At 34.3% G+C, this 20,591-nt stretch overlaps 1 protein-coding gene across 6 annotated transcripts in view; it reads left to right on the forward strand.

The window, feature by feature from the left end:
• LOC123549328 (uncharacterized) overlaps positions 1 to 20,591 on the forward strand; it is a 64,226-nt gene that overhangs the window by 20,871 nt on the left and 22,764 nt on the right. For 4 of the 6 annotated variants that reach the window (XM_045337334.2, XM_045337336.2, XM_045337337.2 and 1 more), the window contains 2 exons: positions 10,570 to 10,762; positions 13,718 to 13,866. In XM_045337334.2, coding sequence (XP_045193269.2) covers positions 10,570 to 10,762; positions 13,718 to 13,866 — 342 coding nt within the window. Of the gene's footprint in view, positions 1 to 847; positions 1,479 to 9,284; positions 10,413 to 10,569; positions 10,763 to 13,717; positions 13,867 to 20,591 lie in introns of those variants that run through there. The other 2 variants (XM_045337339.2, XM_045337340.2) reach the window with 2 other exon arrangements.

Consider the following 20,591-nt stretch of genomic DNA (forward strand, 5'->3'; position numbering starts at 1 on the left):
GGATCCTGACCAGGCTGGTCTGGATCCATGCTGGTCGCAAAGCCACTATGTTGGTTTTCACACGGCATGGCTCATATAATGCTGTGACTTTATTTCAAGCCAGTCTATTTTTGTATATACAAATGCGTAATTCCGAAATTTTGATATTACCTAATATAGTGTAAACCAATCAGTGCTTTCGAATCTTTACAGTGCATGGTTGGAATCCATGCTGTTCGCTTCAAAGCTATAATTAAAAATTAAGAAATATGGATTACAACTTGCGCGGATAAATTTGGAAACCACGATGGTAAAAGTCAAAGCTCATTTGGAAATAAAGAAACCATGAAGTAGACAAGGTAGAAATAAAGAACTATTGTAACATCCTCGGGTTTAGTAATATGTAATCCACGGAACGCGTTCAGTCAGAGAGTCACCTCAATTAGGAAAGAATAGAGGTTATTTCTAAGGTCACGGAGTTTTACTGGCCAGCTTGTAATGACAACAGCTTTCGGTATCAGTAGCTCAGTCAAGTGTGACTTATTGAACTATAATATTCCTTCTAAAGAGAAGGAATAATAAAGGGCCTTTATAAAATAGGTATGATTTAATAACATAAAATTCATATTTTCAATTGACTGCTGCGGCATATTTGTCAGTAATGAGAAACAAATACAAACAAATAGCTTAGCCTAAAAACGATATCATTTCTGAAAACACAGTGTCTATTGACTGACGCATTGTTTCTCCCTGGACGATTGTTAAGGGAATACCTTAAGATAAGTGGGCTCCTGAGATTTATATAGGAAAGTGCAATCATTTTTTACAAACGATTTTCCGATTGTGTTATAACAGCTCTATTCATATTTCATACAGAACTGTTTAAGTGGTGAGGAGTATTTGACATTTCTGTTTTTATTGTATACGGATATAATTCCTGCCAGTGTGATTTTGACAGTGTGACGTTGCCAAATCCTCGGAATTATGCTATACGAGAAGAATATACATCAACCTCTAAAAGGATCAGCGATGTCTTAACTTATACGCCCACTAATAGGAGAAACATCGGGATATGTTAATTAGCAAAAGTATACAGACATGCTCATTTCCCTGAGTTCAGCTAAGTGACTAGCGTGATTGTCTGTAGTTAGTGTCAAGGGTGGAGAAGAGGATGAATAGCAAGAATATAGATCGGCCATAAACACTTGGTAAATTTTTCATCAGTGGGAATAAGAGCTCGAAATTATTGTGAGCACAGAATTACTTCAATAAGGAGCAACATTACTGAGCCCAAAATCTGGAGGTTCCGTCAAAGGAACCTCCAATGATTTGGACGACCCTCATGAAGGCCTTTTGGCGAAGCAATTCTAAGAAAAGACAGTACCGCCCCATTAGTATGGTCGCGTCGGCATGGCAGTCCACAGATGATGACACCGATGAAGTTATCTCTTTGCACGAGCTTCAGACTTTGGAACAACCACTGTTGTCACAAGAAACCGGTATATGAAATGTTTTTGGATTGTTGGTATATTTTGCCTTTTTTAATATGTTAGCATGTATCGCTAATGCTAGAATGGAAGACACTAAGATATCAATACAGTCAAACTGTTTTAAAAATAATTGCATATTTGCTTCGAAAACTGTTCGAAATGACATGATCCTCTATTGATTAACAATAATATATATATTTTTTTCTTTAACTTGATGGTTTTGTCCACCTTATTAAAGAAACGACCCATGGTATTTTCCCATTCTGTAGAACACATTTGTTTGCTGATATTGAACCTCTTATATGTCCAAAGATCTTAACAAAGCATCACATGTCTCGTGCTAAGAACATGTAAATGCATGTCTGCTTCCTTATTGATTCTTACAAGAAATAGACCTTTTTCCTATCATAATAGACGTTATTTGTAAAAATCAATAATGATACTTTTTTATCCAAATCAAATTGACTTTTTTGTTCTGGTATATGGCTGCAATAAGCTACTACCAATTTTAGGACAGCAATACTGTTGAAAAACGGCGTTAACCTCCAAATAAACAAATAAAACCAGTTCTGGAGACAGTATACCAGCGCCTCGTCTGTAAAACGGTCAAATGTTTGTCAATACAATAGTACCTAGGCACGGATGGCACAAACATTCACCATTGCAAGGCAATGTGTCGCGTGCAAGACCTATACATAAGGTAAATGTCACACTTTTTTTTCAGCCTGGCTTACATACAGGTCTTGTCTCCCTCCCACTATATTCGATATGGAAACAAATTTGTCAGGAACAATAATGTGCCTTTGACATAATTTGAAATTCAGTTTGTTACGAATGCTCAAACTGTGTTGATTTGACCAAATATTTGAGACATTTCAATGTTTTTTTTCTTATATTAAGCACTAGTGACAATCATATGTGTACTTTTCTAAGCGGAAGAAAGGAATTAAAATCTTTACGAACAGTTCGCTTTATAGAACCCTTGTGACAGAAATGAATTCAAACCCACACTAACATAGCATTCAAAGAGCAGAGCTTTTTATGTTTCAGTGTAAGGTCACAGTCAGTTCAGTTTTGTCCAACATCCGATTTGTTTCCGGACTGATTTCCGGTTATAATGGTGTTTAGATTGACCGTCGTTATATAAGAAGGTCTGATTTAATTCATTTTAGACTGACCTTAACTCTGCTTGATTCTGTTTATTCTCTTGCACATGATAGAATCATCATAAATATTTATTTTGTTTGTATTCTGTAAAAGCTTTTCCTCGTTTTTATGTTTTATAACATGTCGCTAGGGCCACAATGTGATTGATGATGATACTATAATGGAGAGAGAAACCGATGAGTGTTTTTTCTGGTCATGTTAAAGCACCGTGTACAAATTAAAATAGATGTACTCTTGGTAATCTGAAATGTGGATAAATAGATTGCATCTTTTCTAATATTTTCTGAAATATGAATGGAATAAAGAAGAGGACAGTCGGAATATACTAGAATGTGACATGGTTTTATTCATTACTCTGCATCTTTAATGAAAGTATAAGGTAAGACAGCGACTGTCCATAACGGTAGTATAGTAGAAAGTTCAAAATATGCATATACATTTAATTTCTTTAGAGTCACATAAATTCTTGGTCATGTTATGGATACTTAATGATCCATGTCTTCCAACCCATCAAAAAACGGTTCGTTTCTAGGTTAGATCAATTTACCTTTAAGTTTATTTTAAAGTCTTGAATTTTTTTTAAATAAAATGAATCGGGATTCATCGGAGGCCCATTCCCTTAATGAACCCTAAAAGAAACTATGTAAAAGACTTAACTGAATATGTTCCACAGGAAATTTATAAATTCAACATTGTCAAATTTCATTTAATACTCATTTTATGCGCATGTTCTTGTTTTTGCAATGATGTAGATTCCGAAAAAAATTGTGATGTGATGCATGTTGTTTAGAAAGATTTATGGTCCTACTGGGTTTAATTGTACCATGAAAATACATCATGTACTACATGTGTTTGATTAGAAACTTGATACAGTTATGATCAAACTATTACCGCCCTTTGTGATGTTTTTATGATATCAATATTATAGTTTTAGGAAGAATTTTTCAAGACATTCCTAGAACATTTTTTTTTTGATAACTATTGTATGTTGTCATCTTAACTTTACTTCAAGTTTTATTAATAACGTTATTTTCCTAGACAGTACAGTTTTAAAAGTTACTTTATTTGATTTAAAATTAAGTATCATACAGACGAGAATATAATCACATGATCATGTCATGAATAAAATTGATAAATCATTAAAGTTATAAAAATGAAATCTTAACATTTCTTAAATTAATAAATCATTAAAGTCATATAAATGAAATCTTAACATATCTTATTTCAAAGCACCAAAAACTTGAAAGAAGTTTAATTAAACATTGATTAAAATACTCATGATATTACTGTATTGTCTGTCTTTGACTTATTCTATCAGAAATATTTTTTATTTCGCGTTTAACCCTTTATATCAAACAGTATCTGTATTTATGTCGATCAAAACATTTTAATGAGGTAAACGTAAGGTCCAGATCACGCATTGTTTCTTCTTGGAGCGTACCCGGCTCTATTTAATGCATACAAAGTATTTACTCGTCTTACAAACATCGTGGTAAACCTATACCGGATCAGTGTAATGATATATTTTACTTCATGTTTTAGTATAAGTCCTCCAAAAGTAATGTTTTGTCATAATAATACAGTGCATTTATAAAAAATGTAGTAAAATAGTGTAATTTACAATCCGCTCTTGTGCATGAGCAGACTTAAGATTACAGAATAAGCAATAATTCAATTTAATTACCGTTTGACTGACTGTTTGGACAGAATCATACAAATGTGCAATCTTACACCATCATCTGGTTAGCGTACATCATGTTTATTCTTCAAAAGGGAGAAAAGTCAGTTTAAAGCAGGTCACCCCTCAACCCCTAAGTGTGTCCTTAACTAATGTCAACAACAGCAATTTTTTAAGAGCAATGTGGCGGCCTAAGTAAAGCTCTCTATGCTTTGACTCGGCGTTATTATATTTTCTTGTCACTTGGAATCTGAAGAGTCCAATTAATTTTTATGTATGAGAGAGTTCCGCTTAAGCCGGTGCTAGTGGACCTAGAAGCACGTTTTATTACCTCTCGTGAGCAGATTCAATTCGAATCTGTTAATATTTTGTTTGGTCGCATTCGGTGCTTCTAAAGAGTCTTAAGAGAGTAGATTATGTAAAGCGTCGGCACCGGAAAATAACAGCCAGTGTTTATAATGCATCTGCTAATTCAGAAGTTATTTCCCTCGGCCTTTTTGCTCTACAACTTCAAAAGTTGCACTGTAAGAGAGGTCTTGTAAATCCTTATGTTATACATATCATTCGAACAAAGGGAAATAAAATCTATATTTGTTCGTTGCGAAAATAGTGTAGAACTCGTCCGATCCAATAAGTTAATGCCTGAGTCAACAGAACAAGTTCAAGTGGTGTCAAGAGCCTTTTCTGTTTTTATGTAAGGTAACAATTAGGATATTATTTGTTCCACTTCGGGTATGTCCTTAATATTATCTTAAGTCATAAGTGTGTTCAGGTCGGCTATGAAATCTATAAGATGTTAGCATAGGAAGCAACCTACCAAACTAATGCCTCAATCACTTTGATAGAATCTACTCATAACGGTAATGAAATTTTGTTGTGGGCTTAAAACTTTTGATCTGCAACACAATTTTCAGACCTTTTCTAATTCTATCCATTCTTGATATTTATTTTGTCTGATTCTTGTCTATTATATTATGGAGATAAAGCCAAGACGCATATCAGTATGTATATGGAGAATTGTTGTTTTAAAATATCAATGAAAGAATGATGGACAAAAGCAACAAAAACAAGAATCTTTACTAAAGTAACGTAATCATTTCCTCACCTTTTTTAAAATTAGAGCAATATATATTATTGAAGATAATGGAGTATTTGTAATGGCTTTTTGTGAGAGCAATGTTTGTCGTAAACGACGATTTTTTTCCTTTCGATTTGCAAAAATTCAAATTTTTAATTTAAATGTCTGACCTGGCCCATAATAATGGCATCAGATTTAATGAATGCGTCAGAAAGAAATAGTATTGATAAATAAACACTAAAACATGCATTTCTCAAGCACATGTTGATGGCTTACCAATACTATTTTAAATGTAAGCATATCAAAATACTTTGTTCAGTGTGTTGCAATAATTACCGTTTGCGCGCAAAAAAAAACAATCTGCGCGTTTTGTAAATCGCTCAGCGCAAATAACCAATTTGCGACTAGCCTTACATTTGTTAAACGCGCAAGATAGCTGCCCTGCACGTTTGGTAAATCAGACTGCGCCTAGGACATACCGATTTTATCTTCCGACAAAATTTCATAAGAGGGCCTTTAATACAATTTTTTTTAATGGAAAAAAGGCAATAACCAGACATGCTTCAAGGTGTGAATTGTTCGCGGCGTTCTGTTTTACGTGTACAGTACATTAAACAATTATGCAGTTATTTGAAGAAGATATTTACGTCCTTGGTAATTTACATTCTCTTTTTTTTTTAGTTACTTACCGTCATCCCAGATGTATTTCATAAACACTTATCATTATCAACTTTTTAAGGCTTTTAAAAATTGAATAGTAACTTTTGCAAACACACAAATAAAATAGCAAATACTGACATGTATTATAAGACATCCTTAAGACATTATAGTTCAATGTTAAATTATGCCAACTGGTAATCTGAATAGCAACATTAGTTTTTCCTTTCACGCCCATAGGCGGGAAAATATGATGTCTGTTTTGTTTCATTCATTACACAGCTTAGTCCTTTCTCATCTTTTAACTTGACCGTATCATATAAAGCCCACATTCCTGATTAGACATTTATCAAAATAATGGTCTTGATAACATCTGAGCTAAGTTTGAAACTCAGTCATTTCGGATGAACAACTACGTAAGTCTGAATTTAAGATACAATACATTTCATTCCATATACCGAAACTTAGAGGTCAAAATTTGAAAGTTTTTATTAACCAGTAAGCGTTATATATAAAATTTGACGATATTTTAAATTTAAGGTCAATATCTAATCTATTTTAGTGAACGCTGTACATTAGATATCTTAAATGTATTATAAATATAGTCATTTTAGAACTACCGTACTATTTTGGCAGAATAAGGAATAAAAAGATAAAACTTATAGGTGGCCAGAGTATCATAGTTGAATAGAGGGTGTATTGAGCCGTGCCATGGGAAAACCAACATAGTGGGTATGCGACCAGCATGGATCCAGACCAGCCTGCGCATCTGCGCAGTCTGGTCAGGCTCCATGCTGTTCGCTAATAGTTTCTCCAATTCCAATAGGCTTTAAAAGCGAACAGCATGGAGCCTGACCAGACTGCGCGGATGCGCAGGCTGGTCTGGATCCATGCTGGTCGCATACCCACTATGTTGGTTTTCTCATGGCACGGCTCATATCATGTTACAAGAGCGATGAGCGTTATGTGAAGATATGACAGATTATAATGTTCTTATATGTCTTAAACGTAACGGACTTGGTCGAAAGTTTAACAAAGGTATTTTTAAAGGGAAAGGCAATGTTGTTTTGATTGTAATTCCTTCTGTTAGTTTTCTTAAATCATTTAAAGAAGTGAAAGAAATTTAAAAATCTGCTTAAAAATAAGAAAGTTATGAGCATTTAATTATTTGATCAAAATGGCAGCCATTTTGTTTCCATGCCAACAAAAAACAAAATGGCGGATTTATCAAATTTCTTGATACATATTTGAGCTGTATTTACTTATTTCCTTAAAATAATTTCTCTACCTTTTCCAACTATAATGGAAGAAAGTACCAAGTTTTACATCTTATACTCAAGAAGGTTATTTGCTAAATAAAGAAATCAGCAGTGTGTAAATGACGTCATAAACACACTAAAATAGCTGCCTCCATGATTAGCCAGTTTCTTAAATTTCAAACTGCCATATCTTTTGCAATGGTGGTCTGATTTTAAAAATTCTTACAGTGTTATGAAAGACTTGAGAAGGGCTTTCATATGAAATTAACTTATTTTCAGGCTTAAGACTTGATTTAAATGTAACCTATCCTGGTTGCCCAACCAAGGTAGAGTTATTTTAACTCTGCCTAAGAAATCATATGAATATAGGAACGTTTGTACTATAGTTGTCAAATATTTACACAGACAAATGTAAAGTTAGCTGAAATTCATTAGAAACGCAAGTTTGTAAAAATATTATTACCTCCCTTTACCCATCTTGGTTGCGAAACCAGGATAAATTGCAAGTATATGAACTCTGAAGCTACACACTGTGTTAAAACTTGCCTTTTGGTTCACATTGCAGAAATATGCCAGTAGGTATCAAACGCAAATGTAAAATTTGATATCATATTGAAAACATATAGTCTATTATTTAAATACTTTCATATTTTAGGGGAGTTATTACAGAATTTCATGAAAATAATAAAACATTCATTTCTAATAAGGATCTAACTCTGTAAAATGGGTCCTTTTGTTCCTTAAATAAATATCTAACAGAATATAACACAAATGAAAACTGTCATAAAATGTTGCTTCAATATGTGACCTTTAGCCTGCTGGCGGCAAGTGATTCTGCCTTTGCGACTAGTGCAGACTAAGATCAGCCTGCACATCGATGCTGGTTGATCATGGTCTGTACTGTTCGCTACTCAGCCAGTACATTTTCAGTGAACATCGCTTCAAATAATAAATGGTACTGCCCATATTAAATGATGGACCAGTCTATTTTAGAAATTTAGCAGGGTAAAGGTTAAAATAATAAAAACAAATGAAACGCATGCTATGCAATTTGTTTTCGTAGGAATTGTGAAAATTGCGCTCAGAATTAATCTATATCTTTTGTTAACTAAGCATGTCGTTTTCTTTATACAAGGAAATGATCTACGTGCTCTGTTCAGAAGCGAAGCTTCCTATTGGAGAAATTATTGGGGAATCATTTACAAGTTGTTTATATATAACACGGCGATCGATTTTCCAGGCTGAAAGCACCAGGAAGCTGTCATCTTGTAGTTGCACATACAAAAATCCATGATGTTTTATTGATTCGTCCGTATACATCGCTCGTAGCAGGAAAAATCAAGTTTAAGTTACACTTATATTCTGTATAGAAGGTTATTGAACATTATGCTAATAAGATCCATTTTAATTAATATATTGTTTAGCTAATGAAGTATTTAAATTGCATGTTCGTTTAAAACTTTTTAATGTAGATATAATTTAAAGTGTAAAATACAGTCAAAGCTGTAATAAGCGACCTTTCAAAGGAGCGGCACAAGCTGGTTGCTTAGGACAGGTGGTTGCTTAATTCAAAATTGAATTAGATCAAAAAGTCAATTTGGGGAGTTAGCTGATTGGCTGCTAAAGACAAGCGGCGGCTTGATACAAGTGACTGTTAGGCAGATTCAGCTGTAAATACATATGTTGTTTTTCAGTAAAGGTTTTGGAGAATGTAATTACTTATGATAATTGAATTAAACCCCTTTGTCCTGAAAGCTAGTGGATCATTACACCATTATAATTAAATTGTGTACGTATGTCAAACTGCATAAGTATTGCGACAGTATATATCTCATTGACAATACAAACTGTTTATTTCAGGCGTACATTCTGTTGATTTGTGTAACAGATGTTTTGTAACTGCTGTTTTGGTACATATTGATGGATAGAATTTCTTTGTAAATGCGTATTTCGGAGAAGCATGTTGGTGGTTTACATGACAGAATTTTGTCACTAATGCTTATGTCAGGGATTATAATGGTGGCCTGCATGATGGAATTTTGTTGCTAATGCTTATGTCAGGGATTATAATGGTGGCCTGCATGATGGAATTTTGTTGCTAATGCTTATGTCAGGGATTATAATGGTGGCCTGCATGATGGAATTTTGTTGCTAATGCTTATGTCAGGGATTATAATGGTGGCCTGCATGATGGAATTTTGTTGCTAATGCTTATGTCAGGGATTATAATGGTGGCCTGCATGATGGAATTTTGTTGCTAATGCTTATGGCAGGGATTATAATGGTGGCCTGCATGATGGAATTTTGCTGCTTATGCTTTTGTCAGGGATTATAATGGTGGTTTGCATGACGGAATTTCTTTACTAATGCTTATGTCAGGGATTATAATGGTGGTTTGCATGATGGAATTTTGCTGCTTATGCTTATGTCAGGGGTTATAATGGTGGTTTGCATGATGGAATTTTGTTGCTAATGCTTACGTCAGGGATTATAATGGTTGTCTGCATGATGGAATTTTGTTGCTAATGCTTATGGCAGGGATTATAATGGTGGTTTGCATGATGGAATTTCTTTGTTAATGCTTATGTTAGGGAACATAATGGTGGTTTGCATGATAGAATTTCTTTACTAATGCTTATGTCAGGGATTATAATGGTGGTTTGCATGATGGAATTTTGTTGCTAATGCTTATGTCAGGGATTATAATGGTGGTTTGCATGACAGAATTTTGTTGCTAATGCTTATGGCAGGGATTATAATGGTGGTCTGCATGATGGAATTTTGTTGCTAATGCTTATGTTAGGGATTATAATGGTGGTTTGCATGATGGAATTGTGTTGCTTATGCTTATGTCAGGGATTGTAATGGTAGTTTGCATGCCATACTTTTTTGTAAATGTTTATTTCGGAGAAACATGGTGGTTTTCGTGACAGAGTTACATTGTTTATGCTTATTATGGGGAAAATATTAGTGGTTTGCATGACAGAATTTCTCTGTAAATGCTTATTTCAGACAAACATATTGATATTGGTTGTTTGAACATATTCGTGGCTTGTATGACAGAATACCTTTGTAAATGCTTACTTCAGAGAAAGATATTGGTGGTTTGTATGACAAAAATTATTCTTTCTTATTGCTTATTTCAGCCATACTGACTGCATGCGGATTTTGCAATATAAATATTTTTTCCATCAAAGATTTCATAGATACATACACGATGATGATTTAAAAAACAGAAATATTTTATGATTGCTTTTTCAGAGATACGCACTGGCGATTTTTATGACAGCAATGTATTGTTACCCGGCTACAATGACACATCCGGAGATTCACACCTGCCACCACCGCGAAGTCCAGGGATAATCAGCACTCAGAGTGCTTGGAGTGAGCTACTGAACATAAACACTTGCAATTCAAGACGATCTTCGGAAGGAGGACTCAGTGACCTATCACGGTACTTTTCCCATATTCCTTAATAAAGCACAATCAAATACGGTTAAAATGTATTTTGATATGTATTTAACTGTCCATTATAGGAAGCTTAAGAGTTTTGCACGGCCAGCAGAACATAATTGCTAAGACAAGATTCTGAACACTTAAAGAGCGTTTGCGCATTAAAATCAAAACATCCAGTTAAACAACAGGGCAACCAACGTCGTTGTAAATCCGTCTATTCTGAATTTGCTAAAGTAGTATTAGTTACATTGTAATTGTATATATTGTAACGAAGTACAAAAGACAGGTTCATGTTTAATCTAAGCAGCGAGTACAGAACTTTTACAACAGATTTGAGGAATGGACATGGACCCAATTGAAACATTTATTTGAGTATTTTCTTCAAAATTACTTCCTTCTGATATGGAGAGGCATTCCATTACATTTTTTCTCCATTTTCCCCACAGATCTAAAAGTGAAATGTTATCTAAAAATGTTCATTTTTATAGATCTTGATTAAAAAGGTGCAAATTGAAACCAATACATTTTGGATTATTACCTAGTATGTATATGTAGCATACTACTGTATATATCATTAACAAATATTAGATCATAATCTTATGCTGTAGTCGTCAATAAATCTAGACGGACATTTAATGCAATTGAAACTAGTAATTTTGCTTTAAGAATGTCTGTTCTGATTATATATTACTAGTATATGATATAATTGTGTGTGTATTCGTTTTGGTTGCTTTTGTTTTATACTGATTTAGTATTTTCATAATTTGAGCCGTGCCATGAGAAAACCAACATAGTGGGTTTGCGACCAGCATGGATCCAGACCAGCCTGTGCGTCCACGCAGTCTGGTCAGGCTCCATGCTGTTCGCTTTAAAAGCCTATTGGAATTGGAGAAACTGTTAGCGAACAGCATGGATCCTGACCAGACTGCGTGGATGCGCAGGCTGGTCTGGATCCATGCTGGTCGCAAACCCACTATGTTGGTTTTCTCATGGCGCGGCTCATTTAGATGAATGTTGGCCGTGATTCCTATGATTTCGTTTTTAACTTTCCTGTTATGTCACACATAAAAAGCAGTCTAAGCTGACTCCATAAGAGGTTTTAAGAACAATGTCTTCTATGTTTCTTCAACTGACATTGACACAAACTATGTGAGGAAAATCAAGAAGGTAACTATATTTCAACAGTAACCGTCTCATTTATCGACGTTTTTAGGTCCGTTTCTATACCAACAGTAACTAGGTAAGGCTAATATTGTTCCTATTTTGTTTCCTCTTATCTTTGAAACATCTACAGTCTCCTGTGTCATCCCCTGAGTCATCTCCTGAGTCATTTTCTTGCTGAACAAACCTACGATCTGCTGAGAACGTTTGTCATTTTCTTGTTTTTCAAACAGGGAATCGGTTATTACTGTTTTTCCCCCATTTGGTATGATATCTAGTTATTCAATGTCACTGGATCGATTTATTCATTGTTTAATGTAAACATTCTGCCCTATATTGACAATTTATGGAATGAATTTCACGTCAGAGTGTTATGGTCGCTAACTCCGAATCAATCACTTACGCCCCGACGTTGTGGGTTTAAAATATTGCTTTTGGGTGTAAAATTATTTCATGTGTTTCGGTGGTTCTACCCACCACGTGCCTGCTCGTGTCTGAAATCACGTGCGCCTGGGGAACCGGGGGGGAGGGGGGGGGGGGGTCTTCAATGACAATGAAAAGCTGAATAGGACTAATTGGCTGTGCTGCTGTGACCAAGAAAATTGACTGTATGGGATCCATTTTGCAATAAAAATAAGCGATGTTAGTATGTATATATCAAATTGTATCGACCCTCAAACGTATTTTTGCCAAACTTTAAGGAGAGTGAACACCCCTACTCCACCTCTAGGAATATAATTTTAAACTTTTGCCCCATCCTTACATTTACCCGACTGTGCTGTTTTTTGTAATGCGTCGTCACTTTTGAATTTTTCTGATCTTGTCCCTCCTCAGAGGTACTCGTGTGTATAGTTTTCTTGTTAACCTTATTGTTGACTTTTCATTGTAAGTCGGATTTACGCCAGTGTTGACTTTTCAATTTATCGTCTTTGTCTGTTTACCTTATCTGTCTTAATATCGTATGTGTAACCTAATAAAATCAACAATGGTCTCTCATAGTTGTATCTCAAACTGTCTTACGTTGTCGCTAACACAGACCTAGCAGTGCAATAAGTGACTCTTATTCTTAAAGTGTTTGTTTTGACCGTTTTTCATGCGAAACTATATGTTGCTTCTGGTTTTCATTTTTATTTTGGTCTCTAAGCATTTGTATATGAGTCATTTAGACGTCATGTTGTATAATATATGGATTCAATAAATTTATTTGTCTCAAAGCAGTGCTGTTTTCCAATTTGTTCAACTTTTTATGGAAATTATTTATTTATTGATAATATATGTACATATGCGCTAGTGAGAACCAGAAACAATAAATAGAGTTTATCGTGATGTGACATCTGGTATACTTTGCTTTGATTTGTTTTCCGCAACAGATAAGCGATTGAATACGTGTAGAGACCCCTGTACGGAATAAACTGAAGCGTTGGTCGATAGAGTATTGCAAAGGCGAAATCATTTTTGAATCGCAGTTAGTGTAGCTGGTAAATTATTCTGAATTTGAATGCAAAACGGAATCAAAGACACCTCAATACTACACATTGTTGTTATGTCAAACTGCCTATGGCTGTAGTCTTTGGGTTATTTGAGCTATAAGTAATGTAATTTTGGTATTTAGACTACCTAAGCCGAAGCTTTCTGTGGTCTTTAGATCATTTCAACACTAAATGTGCATTGTGGGCAAGAAAACTGGGATTGTCTGTTATCCGTTCTTACATTTCAGGCTTTTGGTATTGTTTTATAGATGAATATATAAGCTGTTTGTACAAAGTTATTTTTTTTTTTTTTGCTTTCATAGCGTGTCCAATGTCAGCAGTAGCCTGTCTGAACACCTAAGGAATTTGGTTCGAGCTTTCTCAAGCCGTACAGAGAAGGTTAAAGAGTGCACGCTGCAGCCGCCAAGTCCCTCCTCGTTGTCCGACTACGCCGGCTCTGATGCACTTTCGGGTATGTTTTCTCATAGCTTTACCTGTCTGTCCAAACGGCAAATATTTTCCAAATGTAATTCAAACATAGCGGCTAAATACCTTCAGAATTACATGTATGTCATTTTTCGGAATGTAGGAAATGATTTTATAAATTAGTGACAACAATAAATAAAATATATGAAATGATTCACAGCATTTAAAGAGACTTTCCATCTATAGAAACATTCCTTCAAACAATAAAATATGTAGAAAAAGTCATGTTATTGAAATTTGATGCAAAATGGAAGGCATTTAGCCTTATTTTATATAATACAAATTAAAATTTATCTAGTAACAATTGCTGTATGATAGAAAAAAAAAGAAATTTTAAAGGCCATCTGGAGATATGCCCCTTTAAATGTGTCAAACACCATCACTGACTGTAAATGTAGCTTCACCAGCAAACTGACGTGTTTTCATACTTAATTCGCTCGGCACTACTTACTTTAGCTATGTTTACAGTGTCCCAAACTCCAAGTATGCTTTCGGTCTTGTGTTGGTGTTTTAAAAATGTAATTACATTGGAACTGGCTACACAATCCAACTTTCATCAGAAATACATGTATGTTAATTGAAAAGAAAACACTGGATAGAAACTGAAGTTGAAGACGCACAGAATTTGTCACTTAATGCATCTTGTTACTAAATTTACTTTATTTTACTTTTGCTTATACATGTATGTTCACATCAAATTATGAGCTTAAACTGAGAACTGCATCCAAGCCCCATGTTCACAATCCATTTTTCGGTCTCAGCTGAGTTTTAGATTTAATTTTAACTACACATTTTACTAGAACTTCAAGATTAAATTTCATTTGAGACTGAGCATCAATACTGAATAGTCAATTGAAAATAGGCATACATTTAACGTTTGATTTTAAACATACAATATGGATAAAAATGACAAAAAAATGTTTCATTACCAAACTCAGCGGAGACTGAAAATATTTTGTGAACATAAGGCCAAGACTACTGGACATCTTTCGTAATATTGAGCATGATAAAAATGAGCCGCACCATGAGAAAACCAGCATAGTGTATTTGCGATCAGCATGGATCCAGACCAGCCTGCGCATCCGTGCAGTCTGGTCAGGATCCATGGTGTTCGTTTTTAAGGTATTAGGCCCATAATAGAGTATCTCCTTTTTGAAGAGTATTCAATTTCTACCATAAACCTACTTTGACTGCAATTTTCAGAGGGGGCGTAGGTTCAAGCCCCACTGGGACCAACATTTTTTTTCCTTATTTTTCTTTTTTTTTCTAGTAAGTTTTTACTTCTTTCAAGACTTGTTATTGATTTATTGTACAAAAACGGAAAATATTCATTTGATAAGCGATTTCTTGCTGTTCAAAGTGAATTTACCTCTGAAATAGAAGGGGTAGAGTTAGATATCTTTAAAAGTACTGAGTTACCTGCGGTAAAAGTTCTTTATTTTGCCTTCATTCTTTAGATTACATATTGTGGAAGAAATGTAGGTAGATTTTACTTATGCCCCAAGGTTATTTTTGAATGAAGTGAGCAAAATTCAAAACAGACAGGCAGAATTCGACCTTAATTTTTCAACGTTGGAGATAGAATTCTGTCTCATTAAATCTGTTTACTTGAGGCACCCTAGAAAAAAATGATACTGACACTTTTATTTTTTAGTTTTATAATTGTTTACCAATAGTTTGATGATTCTTTCATAAAAAATAATGGTATAATGAATTCTCTGCAAACGTTTTCGATAAAGGCCGCCACTTTGAAATTTGTCTCTACTTGAGCTTGAGGAAATACCATAATTTACACAAAATTTATAAAAAACGGCAGGTAAAAGTTTTTAAAAATTTGCAACAAAGTGCGAAGCACGGTCAAGTGTAAGAATATACCAAGCAAATGCCATTTTTTAAACATTACTCTTAGGGGCCGAATACCTTAAAGCCTATTGTAATTAGAGAAACCGTTAGCGAACAGCATGGATCCTGACCAGACTGCGCGGATACGCAGGCTGGTCTGGATCCATGATGCTCGCAAATGCTTTATGTTGGTTTTCTCATGGTGCGGCTCAAATGTACAGATTGTCTGCACATTTCAGACGTATAATATTTCTAAAAAACCGCTTACGTTCAGCTTCTGTATATAACCATGATATTTAGAAACATACTTTTAATATTATATAGTTACAGAAAATAAAACGTGCTGTACTTGAAACATCACGCGTTGGCATATTTGTGAATCGCATTTAAGGGAAGTTTTATCATTCTTAAAGCTACATCCTGAAGTTTCATAGTATATATATGTAATCATACATGTTTGACTAATAAAAAAATAAATAAATACAACAGCAAAGACAGCAACAACAACACCATTACTAGTATTTATGAAGAAAACTTATATAGAAAGATCAGCAAATATATTTATTGTGTTCATTTGCTTGTAAGATCTGTTAAAATGAAACACAATTTAACCTTTCATAAAATCTGTTGATGCGTACTTTTGTCTCTTGGTGGATGGATTCAGATCTCAGGATTTCTGAATCATAGGCAATTTGACGCACATATCTAGATAGTTAGCCATAAACTGGAAATTAAAAAAAATGTTTCCCTGGAATGGAATCGAACTGGGAGGTCTTGAGAATGTTTGTAGTTTTGATTAATAATTTGTCTTGCCGGTTGCCGTAAATTAGATATGAAACGAGCTTGCCGCCCCAAAATCTATAGCTGTTACCAGGGAGCGTGATCGAAAGCGACATGAAGTCGAACAGAGTCATATGAAATACCTATAATAACTGCAGTGCGAAGTATGTTTCTTATGTGGAAATAACTGAATAGTTTTTAGGATTATAAGGGTCTCCCCTGATGTTAGCGTTCTTTTTGTGGAATATTTATACATATTCAGTATAATTAAGTGCCATTCTTCGTGTCACTTATGTGGTTCTGGAGGATACAATGTGTCACTGATGCGAATTTCTTAAAGGAATTTGTATTTCTTCTTTAGAATCATTAATGGTGTTTATCATAGTGTCGTATCTTTGGCATATGATCTGCCTTTTCATTAAGAAAAAAAATCCGAATGTTTTCCAGAATTACAAAAATTAGGACGTACTAATATCATTTGCAGGAAAACAACGGAATGTTTCTGACAACATTTTAGAATTCTGTCAAATGACCAATTCCTTTGATAGGAATGTAAATATAATGGATTATCTTATTTTTTAATAATCGTTTTTATTAAGGAATCTTATACATTTTGTATTAGTATTTTGGTTAATATAATCATTTGAATTTGGCCAAATTTGTTCAACAGTTTTGTTTTTAAAGTGCTGACGCCTAAGAAAGAACTTTATACGCGGAATATATTAGATAGGAAAATCTTCATAACATTGCAGAAAAAAAAGGCTGTACCCTATTCTGTTTTATTTTTATGTGTTTTAGTAAGTCATAACTTATATTCACCATAGACTGATTCTAATTTGCAGGTTGCAATATATAGACAATGTTTTTATTCTTACTGGTATTCATTTGGATTGCTTTTTGATTTTTAGTTTGTTGATCTTGCGTAAAAGCGATCGAAAATTTTAGAAAATTATCAAACCATCACAAAAAAAAAAAAACTTGGATAGAAACTCCACCTTCAAGTACACAGTCAACATTCCTTTCAAATAACGAAATCTAAATTAACCTTTAGCCTGCTGTCGGCAAGTGATTCTGCCATCTGATCATGGTCTGCACTGTTCGCTATTCAGTCAGTAAATTTTCAGTAAACACCCCTTTGAATAATAAATGGTATTGCCCAAATTGAATGATGGACCAGTCCATTTTAGAAATTTAGCAGGGTAAAGGTTAAAGCTGACTGTCGTTATTTTTGTTATCTGCTTTTTCCGAATAACTAAATTTATTTTCCTTTTAGCTGACAGATAGATTCCTCAGTCCTGTTCACATGACGATATATTTGAACACTGGCGTAAAATTTGCGTCCAGGCAATGTTTTTGTAGGCCGAATTTTTTTATCAGGACTTTGTTCATAGAAAAGGGTTCTGTTAGTCTATATTCAGACCCCATGTTTTGTTAGTGATAACTGTGAAGCTGTATACAAAGTTTGTATGACTGTGCCCGTACATACTTTAATTAGAGCTGGAACAGAATTCTGCTGAGATAATAAAAATGGCAAAACAGAAATTAAGAAAAATTAAGTTTTTTTAAAAAATATAACCAGTAGTTAGCCAGGTTAAGGTTCTAGGTGCAAATAAATTTATTTCTATCATTATGCTTGTGAAAATCATTAATTAACAATTAATGTATTATAAAAAATTTAATGTTTTATACATGCGAGGCAAGATTTCAAATTTATTACCTTATGTTTCTAGAATGCAAACTAAAACAAAGAGAAGATAACATGTTTGGTTGTAAAAAGTTAGATTTTCAATTTTTTTCTTGTGTATATTCGTGTCCGGAGCATAACTTGATAACTAATAGAGGTGCCTATAGGTAGACAGCAATGAGTGCGTAGCGCAGGAGTCGGGGCGGTAGGTCAAAGTTCAAGGTCTTGAATTGAACTCATAGGTCAATCCTTTCCGTCATATCTCGTGCCTGGAGCGTAACTTAATAACCGGATTTCAAACTGTTCCTATATATTAGGCATATATAGGTGGCGATGAGCGCATAAACCAGGTCAGCAGGTCAAAGGTCAAGTCCACGGCAGAATCAAATCTGACCGTAACATTTGGTTTCCAGGGCGTTACTTAATAACCATTTAATGTATTAACTTCAAACTTCGCATATAGGTAGGTTGTGATAAGACAATGTGCATAACATGTAACCACCGACAGAAGTGATACATTTATATCAGTCTTCTGTACAAGAAAGAGAGACACCCCTTACGCTGCATTCATGCATTATAGATTTGTTCCATGCATGAATAGCAACTTTCAGACTCTTTGGATCCGTTGCAATATGTGGCTCCTGACTTAAAATAATAAACTATCCCCGGACACGAAACGAACAGCGTTATCTTGGAAATATTAACTCTTTTCGTGGAATTTATCGCATCGGTCGCCATAAATTGGATAAGAAACGAGCCGGCAGCCTAAATCCAGAGATAGTGTCGTTAAAAATGACATTATCAAAGACGCATCTTATAACAATGTAAAGGGCGTAGGAAAAACTGTCTTATATGATGTCGTACCGAACCATGAGAATCACAAGCTACATAGTATAGAATAGATTGAATAAGTGCATATCCGTAAATTAGCTCCGTGTCTGCATGGCAACTCAAAATAAAAAGGAAAACGGACAGATTAAATGATTCCATTACAGATGTTTCTGCCGAAAATATTAGAATATTGGCAGTTTGTTTAGAGGCAAGCAGACTTGGCATTTTAGTCTGTCTGATTTCAATTTATTTATGAGCAATGAGGATATCAAACTATCTAAAGCCTTATCTTCGCCATTAACGGAAAGTAATAAGCCTTCTGATTTTATTTGGGCAAAACATCTCTCGCTGCTTTGTCCCAGAAGGTTATCGTATAACCTATACTGTAGTCGCTGGCAAACTTTCTGTTGGATTAGCAGATTAGGAAGGAGCAATAAGGTTGTTTTTTTCCCGCAGTTTCTTCGAAATACATATATGGAATGGAATTAGATGTTGTTTAAAGGTTTCACGGTGCTAAACATTAATTTGATATTTTCATCTGGAGTTATTCCTCTCATAAATAAGAAATTCATGAACGTTTAGAAGTGTGTTTAAAATGGAATAAATTAGGATCACACAAGTTAATTATGAATATTGGTAAGACTGAATTTAAAAAAAAGAAGAGAAATAACTAAAACAACCCATTTGCGGAGGTATATAATTGTTAGGTGTAACAGTGTGTAAAATAGTTTGATCGTGTGTATGTGCATTTTAAAATGAATTAATGCAGGTTTGATATAATTTCATTTCTTTCTGAGGTTTTCACGAAAAGAAAACAGTTTGAAATATTATTCAAAAAATCAAATTTCATTTTTACGTCCGAGACCCCGTTGGTATACCCGTTTGTCATCCCCGTAACTGTTTTAATAGGGGTATCGGAGAACCATCACAATATCGTATCGTTTTCAAAAGAAAAAAAAAAAAGAAAAAAGGAAAAAAAAAAAAGAAAAATACGAAAGAAAACAACATTTTACATTGCATTATGAACTTTCTTGAAGAAAGCCAAGAATTCAGGTATCTTAAGACTAAATATAACTGTGAAAAAGTGGTCAGTTCACAATTTATTATTTTTGTTGTACAATGGAATTCAAGAATTGCAATAACTTAAAACATGTGAGTAAAAAACGTTTACTGAATATCTCTTCAATTCAAATTTATTCCCGTACCATTTTAACTGTTTACGGAAACCTTTCTCTTTCTTCTGAATCCTTTGACCTTTAGTCTGCTGGCGGCAAGTGATTTTGCCTTTGCGACCAGTGCAGACCATGATCAGCCTGCATATCCGTGCAGGCTATGTACAGGCTGATCATGGTCTGCACTGTTCGCTATTCAGTCAGTAAATCCTTTGAATAATAAATGCTATTGCCAAAATTGAAAGATGGGCCAGTCCATTTTAGAAATTTAGCTGGCTAAAGGTAAACACATGTTTAGTAAATCAGACTGTCAAGCTGAATGATTAATGTTTTCTCTTTGAATATGATTTCTTAGACAAATCAAAAAGAAGCTACGCGAAGAGGATGTGCAAGTGACATATT

This window comes from Mercenaria mercenaria, chromosome 6 (assembly GCF_021730395.1).
Source record: "Mercenaria mercenaria strain notata chromosome 6, MADL_Memer_1, whole genome shotgun sequence".
Lineage (NCBI taxonomy): Eukaryota > Metazoa > Mollusca > Bivalvia > Venerida > Veneridae > Mercenaria > Mercenaria mercenaria.